At 25.5% G+C, this 14,666-nt stretch overlaps 2 protein-coding genes across 2 annotated transcripts; both read right to left on the bottom strand.

Moving 5' to 3' along the window:
* Positions 1-10,545: 10,545 nt before the first annotated feature.
* On the bottom strand, positions 10,546-11,505 carry GO595_001415 (CK1 family protein kinase; the record flags this gene model as incomplete). Its single annotated transcript, XM_067914211.1, has 1 exon — positions 10,546-11,505. The coding sequence occupies one exon, from the start codon at positions 11,503-11,505 to the stop codon at positions 10,546-10,548; it is 960 nt and encodes a 319-aa protein (XP_067778407.1).
* A 274-nt stretch (positions 11,506-11,779) lies between these two features.
* On the bottom strand, positions 11,780-12,454 carry GO595_001416 (uncharacterized protein; the record flags this gene model as incomplete). The annotated part of the gene is made up of 1 exon (XM_067914212.1): positions 11,780-12,454. The coding sequence occupies one exon, from the start codon at positions 12,452-12,454 to the stop codon at positions 11,780-11,782; it is 675 nt and encodes a 224-aa protein (XP_067778408.1).
* Between the last annotated feature and the right edge of the window lie 2,212 nt (positions 12,455-14,666).

Consider the following 14,666-nt stretch of genomic DNA (forward strand, 5'->3'; position numbering starts at 1 on the left):
TTCCAAAACATAATGTATCATATTAATGATATATTATTTGATAAATGTCAAATATATATATTACATGATGATTTTTTTATTAAGATATTAGGTATTATACATTTTTTTATATGTAAATTACATCGGAAAGATAAATATTTGGAATTAATTGATAATATAATCATTAAAAGATCTTCAATAAAGTTAATACCAAATGATATTAATGTATTAATTCATTCCATATTAGAATCGGATAATATTAAACAAACAATACATTTCTTTAAGTTATTTTTAGAAATTACTGTGTTAATTGAAAATACAGAAGAACAAATTTTATTACTTCATTCAGTAAACTTTCAAGAAAATCCGATTTTATTTCCTTATTTAATTCGTTCTATTTCATTAACATCAAGTGATTTTAGTAATTCCATTTTTTTATTATGTTTCCAAATCGATGATTCATTTGATTATCCACGAATATTTGAAACATTACATGAATTTCCTCAATTATTTAATTTATCATTAATCATTGCATTAAAAAAAGAAAAATCAATTCAAATACAATTAGCAGATCAATTAATATTATTTAGTTTAGATGAAAATATATCCAAACTAATAAAAAAAATCGAATTTTGGATGAATTGGCCAATAATATTTGCGTTACAAGTTAAAGAAGAAGAAGTTAAAGAAAAAATTTGTACATTTATAGTAAATATGATAATTAATGATTTTAATAAAGATACATTTGATTCAGTAATAATTACATTAAAGATTTTAGAAACAATTACAAATTTAGACTCATTTAATTTACAAGTTTATATATTACAAAAAGTATATAATAATTTAAAACCAAATATAACTAAATCGAAATCAATTATTATAATGAGACGTTGTTTTTTAATATTATTCGTACAAGTAATGTTCGATCCAACTTCTCCTGAACTTTGGGATTTAATAAGTAAATCACCTTTCCAACAAGAAACAGAAGAATTTTATCCACAAAAAGCAGATAAAATCACGAATATGTTTGAAATGAAGAATATGTTTTCATTATATACTAAAGCAGAAATACAAATTAAATTCCGAGACAAAAAAGTCGAAGAATTACATAATATTATACATGAAATTATAAGTCGAATGTCGAACTCTTATACATTTGGTACATTTGTCTTAAGATTAATTGATTATGATCGAAATTCACTTGAAAATGTTCATGAAACTTTTGATTATGTTTTACATTATTATCCAAATGTTCATCAAATGCTTCGAACTTTGAAGTTTAAAGTGAACACATTTTTAAATCAAATTAATTCACGATTCGAAAGTTTCGAAGAACCATTAAAATTTATCTCGGAACATAAATATAGTATTGAGACACCAATTAAGAAATTCATTGAAAAGGAATTAGAATATATGGAAATCTGGAAAAAAGAATCGAAATTATTATTAAAGGATTTAATTCGAGCGGAGCCATTATTTAACTTTAAAGATTTTAACGAATGTAAATGGAAAAGAGATTTCTCATTTTCGAAAGATTTTAATTGTATTTTATTAAAACGTTTTCATCCAGAACATTCTACTAAACAAAAGATATCATATAAAGAAAAGAATTATATCACTAAATTCTCATGTTATAAAATTACAATTTCGAAAACTATTCGATGTATTTTTTTAGTTTTTAAAAATAGATTTGAAATTGTTACAAATCATAAAATCATTATAATAAATTATTCTAAGATTCGACATATATTAACACGAAATCGTAATCAAAAGCCGACTGCAATTGAGTTTTTTTTAACTAATAATTCATCATATTTATTAGATTTCTCACCTAATACATCTTCTGCTATTATGAATTCATTCGAGTCATATCCAATGAAGAATTTGATATATAAAGAAAATGAACAATATCCACAATTTATATCACATTCGAATATATTAACGAAATGGTTAAGTGGGGAATATACAAATTATGAGTTTTTATTATATTTAAATATGTTTAGTGGCCGAAGTTTTAAAGACCCGAATAATAATATCATTTTTCCATGGATATATTTTAATGAAGTTAAATTAAGAAACTTCGAATTTCCTTTAAATTCACAAACGGAAAATCGAATTGATCATTTTATCGAAAACCTTAAAATGAATAATTATATATTCGGCGCATCGCCTTCTAATGCTATGTTATTATCATATTATTTTGTACGTATTGAACCTTATACACAATTACATTTACAAATCCATGATAATAAATTCGATGTTAAAGAACGAATGTTTAATTCATTAAATAATTTCATTAATTCATTATTAAATGATGATGAATGGAAAGAATCGACTGCTGAGTTTTATTCATTTCCTGAGATGTTTTTAGATTTAAATGAGATGAAAATCGGCGATTTAAAAACTTCTTATTCAACAATTTATGATATGATTTATGAATCACGTAAATTACTTGAAAGTGATTCAGTATCGACACATTTATGTCATTTCATTAATCATTTATGGGGCATTTCACAACATGAATTTGCACAACTTGAAAACATTGATGTCTTTAATTCATATTTATATGAAGACGCATATAAAAATAAGGATTTAATACAAGAAATGATACCGACATTATTATCTAAGCTTGGCTCCATACCACCGAAAGTGTTTTATAAGAATATTCCACCACGAAGAATACAAAACAAAAAATGTTTTGTGAATGATATCATTAAAATTAAATTCCCTCGTCCATGTACAATTAAGAAAGGATTTATCTTTGAGAAAAATGGAATTCGACTAATAACATCATTTCATGATGGAACACAACAACGATTTTTTGTTGATATTAATGCACAAAATATTACTCCTGTATATCTTGCGCCTTTAAGATTAAAGCCACCAAGCGATGCAATATTTGTTGTATCGAATGATGTTGTTTTTATTTTTGATGAGAAAAAAGAGAAAATTCATTGTATAGGATTTGAGCAATATAAAGTTATAAATGTCCAAATTCCTCAAATTGATTTTGCGTTTAGTGGACCGAATGATGAAATTATTACAGCAACGAAAACAGGATCTGTTAAACGATGGAAAGCGCCTAAGTTTAAAACATATCCTTTGTTTTCGATAACATTAGAAACGATTTCTTCTGTGTATGTGAGTGATATTTATGGTATTTTTGTGTGCGCTACGAATGATGGATATTTAAGGATATATTCCATACATCAAAAGAAATTAATAAATTCTATAAACTTGAAATGTATGGTGGAAAAGATTATCATCACTGATGGTTTAGGGTTTATTATTGTTTATAACTCATCTAACGAAATTATGCTGTTCACAATTAATGGTTTCTTCATTAAAAAAACATTCGTCGACTTCCAGATTTATAAATGGAATACGTTTAGAGATGTTTCGGGATTCGATTACATTTGTTGCGCGAACTCTTTCGGTCATATCTTCGTGTTCGAGGCTTATTGGCCTGAAAATGTGACACATATAGCGAGTTGTAATAAAAATATTATAGCAATGAGCTATAATAAATATTATAAGGTTATAGTGGCTTTAAGCTCTGATGCAAAATTGTTTATTATACCTTTGTTTTTAGAATAAAAATTATGTTTATTTTTTGTGTGTGTGTGTGTGTGTAAATTAATATAAATTCACTTTTTTGTAAACATTTAGATATGACAAGAGCTGAAAAGACCAACGAAACAAAAACAATTTATGTAGAAATGCTTTATGAGCTTGAACATGTTATATTTAATTTAACAGAAGAAAATCTTGAAGATTCAGTAATAAAAACAATGAATTTATTTGAAGTGGAGTTTCCATTTTCATTTGAACTTACGATAACTAATTTAATTTATTTTTCGTTTTTATCACGAATTAATATAGATATACATATTTATCTTGATTATTTAGAACTAATTTGTAAAAAAGAAAAAAGCATAAACAAAATCATGGATTTTTTTTGTAATTATATAAAAAATATTTATTCACAAGAGTCATATTACATAATTGAAAAAATGATTGAAAGAAAGTTAATTGACTCAAACATTACAGAAAAATTAATTACAAAATATTTTACGCACTATAAAACAAAGGCAGAAAGCAAGAAAAGATATAAAAAAGATATAATTAATAATAATTTTTTAAGAAATTATGATGTTTTATCAAAGAATGATTGGGAACTTCATAAGAAATTAATTAAAGAAGGAGTTAATCCAAATGAAATTGCTCAAATAATTCGAAATGATGAAATAGAAAAACTTCAAGAAATATCATCACAAACAAATTTTGATTTTAATCAAACAATAGAACCATCACTTTATGAAAGATGTTCATTTATTAATCAAGAAAATGTTACATTAATTGATTATGCAGCATTTTTTTCTTCAGTTAAATGTTTTAAATATTTACTTATGAATAATGCAAATGTAAATAACACAGGTATATACGCAGTTGCAGGTGGAAATGAAGAAATTATTCATTTATGTGAACAAAATCATTCATCATTTGAAGGTGCATATGAAACAGCAATTATGTTTCATCGAAATGATGTCTTAAAATATGTTTATGAAAATAAATTAGAAAAAATGCTTGAATATGACCAACAAACAATACCACATCCATCAAAACGAACAAATTCCAATTTATGTGGTAATCCTGGAGTGAAAAATATAAATAATTTGGGATATTTTTGTATCAAGTATTGGAATTATGAAACGATTTACTTTTTGGAACGTGAAATCATGAAAATTAATGAATATATAATCGATGAAACAGCAAGAGCTGGAAATTTATATCTTCTTGTTAAACATTATCTTCAAGATAATAAACCTCCGAAAAATATTTTAGTATTTGCTTCAGAATCAGGAAATATTGAACTTGTTAAATATATTTTAGAACAAAAAGGAATCAATATTAATGTTGTAGTTATATGTTTTAGTAATTTGATATTTCAAAATCATATTTGGAAAATATTTAAAATATTTAAAACAGCACTTATAGTTGCATCTGAAAAAGGTTATGCAAAAATAGTTAAATTACTTCTTGAACAAGAAGGAATTGATATTAATGCTAAAGATATTTATTTGTTTTATTTAATATTAATTTTAATAATTTGATATTTCAAAATAATATTTGGAAATTATTTAAATTTTTTAGAACAGCACTTATGTATGCATCTTTTAATGGTCATACAGAAATAGTTAAATTACTTCTTGAACAAGAAGGAATTGATATTAATGCTGAAGATATTTATTTGTTTTATTTAATATTTATTTTAATAATTTTATATATCAAAATAATATTTGGAAATTATTTAAATTTTTTAGAACAGCACTTATAATTGCATCTGAAAATGGTCATACAGAAATAGTTAAATTACTTCTTGAACAAGAAGGAATTGACATTAATGCTAAAGATATTTATTTGTTTTGTTTAATGTTTATTTTAATAATTATTTATTTCAAGATAATATATGGAATTTATTTAAAATATTTAAAACAGCACTTATATTAGCATCATCTTCAAGAGGTAGCTCAGATATAGTTAAATTACTTCTTGAACAAAAAGGAATTGACATTAATGCTAAAGATATTTATTTGTTTTATTTAAAATATATTATTATAAATTAGTATTTACAATTAATATTTGGAAATTATTAAAATTATTACAAACAGCACTTATTGTAGCAACTCAATATAGGTATACAAAAATAATTAAATTACTAAAATCCATCTAGAAGCAATTTTTAAACAAATAAAATTCGAATAATTAAGTAATAAAAATCTTGCTATTCTATTTAAATATTATTAAAATAACCATACATAATTGTATTTTTCAATAAGTTAAAAAATTGTTGATGTCTAACATTTTATCCAAAAGTAATTTTACTATTTCTATATTATTATTTTTAACTGCTATATGAAGTGCTGCTTTAAATTTTTATAACATATTCCACATTATTCAAATGAATAGTTTTTGCATTAACATCAATTCCTATATCTAAAAGTAATTTTACTATTTCTATATTATTATTTTTAACTGCTATATAAAGTGATGTTTCAAATTATTAAAACATATTCCAAATTATTAAAATATTTTAACTAGATCAATAAAATGGGGAATCGTTTTCTCCGTCAGACAGACCCAGTCAAATTTTTGATTCAAAAATTTTAGCGGGCAAACCATCCCTGGAATGGTATGACAAACCTACAAGAAATTATCGTCAAATATTTTAATTATATAAGGATATTTAGCTTTATTGTGATTATATTCGACACAATTCCTACAATTGTAAGGCCTTTTTTGCTTTGCTCGACCTAAAGGAACATTTTCATATGGATGTTCTTTAAATTATGTCATTATGACTTCATAACTTCATTATGTTTTTTTATAATGTTATTAGTGTTTCACTTTTATATCCAATGTGTCTAAAGAATCCTTCAGCTCTATTTGAGTTCCATTTAATAGAGCCTTTTCTAATCAATGTAATGGGATTCCAATTTTCTTGTGTTTATAATAAATCAATTAACGCTATTCTTCCTGGAAAATTTTCTGTTTGTGATAATCTCTGTTGGACCAAATCGATCCAACTTTCTGTAATGATTTTTTCTTTCTTCAGAGCATACCAACTTTATCTATATCATCTTCTTTTCCAATATGTTTTCTAAATTTTGCTCCAAAAAAAACTGGAAATTTTTCTCTTTTATATTATTTTATTAATTATTTAAAAAAATTTTATGGAGTCGCTGATAGTGTAATGGTTATCATGTAGGATTGTCGTTCCTGTGATCCGGGTTCGATTCCCGGTCAGCGAGTTTTTTTGGTTTTTTATACACCGAAATTAAAAAACATCGTTCTTTAAATAATTTACATTTTAATATTATATGCATGTTCGTAACTTGACTTTTGCATAAACAAAGGTTTAGCGCTTTATCTTTTTTGATTTTGAATCGATTTTGACAAACCACATGCTAATGATGATACTACCACCATAAATACAGGAGATAAAAATTTGAATGATTTATCAATCTGCTTGATATTCTTAATCGAGCTTGAGAAAACTATATTCAGTTTAACCGAAAAAAACATACAGCCATCCATTAAAAAAGTATTGGAATTATTCGATTAAAATTATCCCTATACATTTAATATTATGATAAGTAACATCGTTTATAATGCATTTATATCACACTAAAACATGAATTTGATATTTACTTAAATTTTTTAAAAACACTTTTAAAAAAAAAAAAAAAAAAAAAAAATCAAAGTATCGATAAACTAATTTCAATTTTTATCAAACGTATATCCAAAATTAACACACAAGAATCATATTATTTAACATGAAAAAACAAATAAACAGTTGTCATTTAAAAAACAATTAATAGAAGAAAAAAATGCTGCATAATCAATTAATGTAACATTTTCTTGATTAATAAAAGAACATCTTTCATAAAGTGATGGTTTAATTGTTCGATTAAAATAAAAATTTGTTTGTGATGATATTTCTTGTAGTTTTTCGATTTCATCATTTCGAATTATCTGAGCAATTTCATTGGGATTATGTCCTTCTTTAACATATTTCTTATGAAGTTCCCAATCATTCTTTGAAAGTTCATCATAATTATCAATAAAATATGAATATTCATAATTTTCTTTTTTAATTTCTTCTGATGTCATAAGATGCGCAAAATATATTCGTTTTTTTGGAAAGGTTGAATCAATGAATTTTTCATCAACCATTTTGGCAAGAAGATATAATGATTCATTGGAATAATATTTAAGAAGAAATTCTTTGAATTGTTCTATAACTTGAAATTTATTTTTGTTAATTTCTTCTTCCTTTTCTTCAAGATATTTTAAATAATTTAAATATATAATTGAATCTTGTTGAGGTTGAATACTGTATGAATATATTAAATAATATATAAGAAGATGAAATGAATAGGGAAATTTTTCATCATAAAAATCAAGAGTTAAAACAGCCGATTCTTCAATATTATTGTTATTTATCTTTGATATTATATTCTCTAAATTTTGAGGAATGTCTTTTTGTTCATAAGAATATTTTTTATTAATTGTATCTTCCATTATTTGATTACAAAAAAAAATATTACTGTCACTTTCCTATAAATGAAAAGTGGATTCAAACATTAAATATTTTTTTTTATAATAGTAATAATAGTAATTTGAAACACATTTATTTTTATTTATTTAAACAAATAACTAGATACAAATCATTTCATTTGTAACAAAATTAGAGGATCTAATTATATTTTGATTTCGATTCATCAACAAATTTTGTATTATTTATAATCACCAAATAAATGCCATGATAGTCTCTATTTCACTGCATTTATTAGAGAGTACTAAAGCTGTATTCCAAGAAATTTTCGGAAATTATTAAACGTACATGAATCAAAACATAAAATGAATGAATTTTCTGATCAACAAAACAATATATTTTATTCACAACAACAAAATACAAGTACAACAAATGATAAATCACAAACTATTCTCGATAAAAAAGATTTTGAAATTTCAAAACAATCTGCAATATTTCCAAATTCTTCTTTCATACAAAGATCAAGCAAGCTTATAAGTATCTTTGGGGACAAAGTTAAAACAGACGAAGAATTTATTTCGAACATCCAATCCTTAAAAAAATCAATTGAAGACAATGAAATTAAAGCTGCCAAAGCTCGATTAGAAATCGAAGATATTGAGTTACAGAATGCAGCAAATAACTCAAAAATTGATACAATTTCAATCAAATTAGAAGAAGAAAATGAGAATCACCTCAAGCTCACACAATTATTTGAAGAACGAAAACTAAAACTCGATGCAATAAAATCAGCAACTTCACAAAAGCAATTCCAGTTACTTAAAATTCAAAATGATTATTCTTTGATTTCTGATCTCATCCATGTTGATAAATCAAATCCAATTTTTTTCACTTTGCTTCATGATAAAACAAATTCATATAATCCAAAGATGATAAAAAGACTCAAAGAATTTTCAACATTTCTAAATTTCGAAAATATTAATTTTAATGATTATCAAAATATCAAATCTTTCTTTGATTCAGTGGAAATTGCATATACAAAACTTAATGAAAAAGTTAAAGAGAAGGAAAAATTCAAAAAATCTGTTTCTCAAATGATAGAAATTAAAACCATAGAACTTCAGAAACAAAAAATGTTGATAAACAAAGTACAACGTGAAATACTTGAAAAGCAAATCTTACTTTCGCAAAAACAGAACGAAAATATAACAATGAATCAAATCGAAGAAATCGAAAAATTAAAAGATAATGAAGTTGATTACTTAAATAAATGTTTAAGCAAAGTAAATGTAAAACACGTGAATTCAAAAAATCCACAGAATTTAATAAAAGAGCAAATAGAAGTATTAAACAAAAAAATTCATTTGTTAAAAAAATCGGTGCTGATACAACAAAAGACAAAATGTTCAAAGCGTTTGCAATTGGTACCAATTGTTGATGTTGAGAATGCTACTGATCAAATAATTGTGTCAAATCAAAAGCTTATTGCGAAATTTTGTAAATAAATTATAACATTAACATATGTGTTACATTTTTATTACGGATAAATGCGTAATTTGCGAAATATAAATAGAAAAACAGTCTCATTTGTAAATGGAATATTTGACATTTTATGTAAAATAAGTTGGTCGTACGCCACTTTTTCAATACGGGTCAAAATTTAAAAATCATGTGAAGATTTTCAGAATCATTTTTAATTTAAAATGTCTGCAAGAAGGAGAGAAAAGTTTTTACCTGATGAGGACAAACGACTTCGTGAGCTTGTAAAAATATATGGGGTGAATTCATGGGAGCTTATATCTAAAAAAATGGAAAATCGAAACCCACGTCAATGCCGTGAAAGATGGAAACATTATTTATCATCAACAAAATCAAAAATCGAATGGACAAAAGAGGAAGATGATTTACTTTTCATAAAGATGCAAGAACTAGGACCAAAATGGACAAAAATTTCCAAATTTTTTGAAGGACGTACAGATATCCAAATAAAGAAGCGTTGGATGGATAAATTCGCAAGTGTGAGTGATCTCCATTTAAAGAAAAATAAGAGAGTGGATATCCATTTACAAAACTTTAATCAAGAACCAGATCAAGATAATAATGGGAGCAAAATATTTGATTTCAATTTTTATGATTCTGTTTCCAATAACGAAAAGAATTTTGGAAACTTTGAATCTCCCTTTTGCTTCTAAGCGCCTAACATATGTTATTATTTATAATTAAATTTTTATTATCTGTTTCATATATTTCAGTTAATGATTTTAATCGCATTTTTATCTGAAGCATGCTTCACTGAGTAAAATTATTTTGTTTAAATTGAATAAAAATAATAATTTTAATTCTAATATGAAATAATTTTAATCATGCACAAACTTCATTTAGATTTAATGAATCAAAAATCATTCTATTTGTTATCACATTTTAACAAATAAATTAATGAATAAACAAACACATTATGAATATTATTTAATAAAAAATATTTTCAATGCGAAGAATACAAATTTTATTTATTGGATAACACAATCTTCTTTGTTTTCTGCTTCTGAATTAGATTCCGATGATTCTTTTGAAAACCCTGCGTGTTGTCTATAAAAAAGTTCCCAATTTATTTGGTTAAGTGATATATTTAATTCCTTTAATATTATCTTCAGTTGGTTCTCTATGTTTGTGTAACTTGGCTGTGAATTATATTTGAGGTTAATTAAATGTTGATAAATCGGACAAAAACTTTTTGTTATTCCTTTACAAAGTTTAGCGGCTGTCATAGACTTCTTCATCTCGCGCATTTCTTCAATCGTTTCACATTCTCTCCATGGAAGTTGGCCTGTTAAAAGTTCAATTGACGAATAATACCATGAAATGAGATCATCGCGACGACCCATTGGTTTGCGTAAATGTGCATATGGTGAGGCATAGTTCTTTGTCCCCTTGAAAGGATTGGATTCTTTGGCTTGAAATGGTTGATTGGTTTCAAAATCGATATGAAGTTCAGCAAGTCCAAAATCGATAAGAACCAGTGGATACTTCCTGTCATTTTGAACAAGGAAGTTGCCTGGTTTGATATCTCGATGAATATAACCTTTTTCATGTAATTTTTTGATAACTAAATACATCTGATAAATAAGAGGGAAAGCAATGGCTGGCTCTAGCTTACCGTTACTTTCTTTGCGGATTTCTGATAATGATTGGCCGTATAACGGCATAATATAGTATTGAACATTTTTAAAAGTACCAGTTTCACTAATTATTGGGAAACACTTACACCTGTTTTTCTTAAGACACTTTGTTTCGTTCTTAAGAAATGATTCATTTACTGATGACAACTCTGTCTTTAACGCAAATGCTTCTCCTGAAGTTGTTTCAATAACTTTATAAACATTTCCAAAGCCACCCCTTCCTATTAGAGAAGCTATTTTGTAATGGGAAATTTTCGTGCCTTTTGGGAAAACTTCAGTTTCAGTATCCATAATAAAAGACGTTAAATTCAAAATTGAGAGCGAAAACGAAAGTTCAATTTTGGAACCTAAAAATACACCCGTAACTCATATTTTCAAAGTTATTTTGGAAAGATTTCAAGCTTTAGTGCTTGTTTTATACATAACTCAGTTTTAAGCAAAACAGTAATTTGTATTTTAAGATTTGATCAAATCAATTTTGAAAATTAACTAATTATTGGTTATTTTAAGTAAAGATGTAATAAAATACAATAAAAGCTTTTTATTACAAAAAATTATTTCCAATCTAAATGTTTTCTTTTTTGATTATTATATCTGTTTGTACTGGATTTATTCTCTTACTTCCGCATACGAGGCACGCCTTCCCATGGCCAGCTGCCAAAAATTCTTTCAGCCGTTCTGAGAAGAATTTTTCAGCCTCATTTTTTCCCATTTTTTTATTTATTTGTTTCTTTTGGTCATTTAATTCTTCTCCAACTTTCGCAATCATCAATCGCAATTTCTCAAACATTCTCTCAACAAGTGTATTCTCAGCTTTACGCTCAATTTTTGAAGTTAGAATATGGTTTTCTTCTTCAATGAATTCATATATATGTGAAATAGTATTTTGTACTTCATTAAATTCATTCGTTTCATTTTCTTCGATGGTTTCAATGTTAGTTGGAAGTTCATTTAACTTTATAGGAGCATGAATTGGTTCAGTTTTAACATTTCTTTCAATTGGAAGTGGTGGATGATAATCAGATGATATCATCTGATCGATCATTTTGTCATTAAGTTGTTGAATTTCATATTTAATTTCTTGGATTTCATCTTCAATTTGTGTAGAAGTTGCATTTTTTTGGTTATTTTGAATGCGATCTTCAATAGATTTGATTTTCTTTATTATTTCGTCATCATTACCTTTTGGATTAGTACCAGTGCCAACTTTTTTGTCAACATTTTTTATTGATTGTGACATTAAAATTATTTCGGCAGATAACGTATCCATCTTTTGAACAATAGTGACATTATTGGATGATATAGTGGAATCAACATATTTTTCAAGATCTTTCTTTAGTGTTTTATTTTTTTGATCAATTTCAGTATGAATTAACCCAAGTTTTTTATCAATATTTGGAATGTTTTCATTTATTTGTTTTATTTCATTCATGCATATATTTTTGAATGCATCAAAGTCATCTTTGTTACATTTTTGGTTAATTTGTTCTTCTAATGATAATATTTGCTTTTTTTGTTCTTTAAGAGTTTTCATAATTTCATCAAGAGTACTTGATAGAGAATCAGCTGATAATTTTATGTTTAGAAGATTTCCTTTCTCGACAATTGCTTTTAATCTTTCTACAGACATTTTTTGGGAAGTCAATAACGTGCATTTTTGGGCTGCCCTATAACGATAGAAATTGTACAATAAGCGGTTATAATATGTTATATTTTTTAGACAAATCCTCATTTATATATTAAAGTACCAAATTTATTACGAACATTTTAAGTCAACAAAAAATTATTTAAGAAATTAATTGATTCCTTTTTATTCAATTCATCACATTTTGAAAATTCAAAAATGTTTTATCAAATAATATTTCATATCATTTGGATTTCCTATTTATTCCCTTTAAATCTTATCTTAAAAGAATACTTGACCATCCTGTTGTTGATACTTTTCCAAATACTTCTTTAATATCTGCCGTTGTGTCATAAATTCACCTGTTTCTTTTTTCTAAATAATGCCAATCAGTTGTTTTTATTCATTTTTATATAATGCAAACGGTCTCCCTACAGGTTTTTAATTTTTTCTTAGCTTTGGAAAAATTTTCCAAACATTACCTTCTGAAACATTAAAGTGTGCTGAGATTAGTCTTGAATTACAGCTTATAAAACAATTTTGGGGAAGGAATCCACTTTTCTCATGAGAAAAAATGGATAACTTTTTTCAATCGAAGGCATTAAAAGTTAAAAATATGAATTCTTCCTGTATAACTGTTATGTAGGATAGCCTATTCAGTATTATTAATTTTGCATATAAATTTATATTCGAAAAAAATTATGAAGGATCATTGGTTGACTCTATCCTAAAGAAACGATCTTATATCAAAGTTATTGATTATTTTATAAATATTCAAAAACAATAATAATCTAGAATTTAATCTTCGCTATGGATATTAGCAAATTATTTGAACACATTAAGATAAATTTTTGAAGAAAATGATATGTTTGAAGAACCGATGCAAAATTACGCCACACATGTTGCAACACCTACAAGCTTTTTTTGAAGCTTCTCAAAAAGTTTAAATACACATACAATTTTGTCTTGATTTGAAAACGTAGTGAATTCAATATTGAATATTGAACTTCATTAACAAATATTGAAATTCCATCTTCTGTTACTTCAATTGGAAGTTATGCATTTTCTTCTTGTACTTCTTTAACAAATATTGAAATTCCATCTTCTGTTACTTATATTGGGCAAAATGCATTTTCTTCTTGTACTTCTTTAACAAATATTGAAATTCCATCTTCTGTTACTTATATTGGGCAAAATGCATTTAGATATTGTTCTAATTTAAGTTGTATTAATTATTATGGTGACTACGATCCATTAGAATATGGATCACATGTTTTTGATGGTGTTCCCGCAAAGTATGTCATGACATTATATACGTATACTGGTGAAACATTTGTAACATTGAAAGTATTAAAAGGAGCTACAGTTGAAGGATGTCCTTCATTAATAATGAAATCTTTTACTCAATCGAATACATATTCACAGTCAAATACATTTACTCAGTCGAATACATTTAATCCATCATTACAATTTGATCTGACATTGATCCATTGCATTAATTAATTCATTATCACTTACAAATTCAGTCACTGTTTCAATTTTCATATCAAATTCAAAAATACATTTGTTTCGTAGAATAACAAGATGTGGTGAACTATATAAACGAATAATATATGTAGATACACAAATATCTTATTATGACTCAGTTATCACTTATTATTATCTAATTTCACTTTTTCTATTGTTAGCTTCCGAATAAGTAAAATCGCGCAATCATTGTTTACATCAAATGATGATAACACATTCGAAACAAGTGAAACTGAAAACAATGATAACACCGTCTCAATAGCTGTTGGAATATGTGTTCCTGTCGTTGTGATATTAATTG

This window comes from Histomonas meleagridis (assembly GCF_020186115.1).
Source record: "Histomonas meleagridis strain 2922-C6/04-10x chromosome Unknown contig_14, whole genome shotgun sequence".
Taxonomy (NCBI): Eukaryota; Parabasalia; order Tritrichomonadida; family Dientamoebidae; genus Histomonas; species Histomonas meleagridis.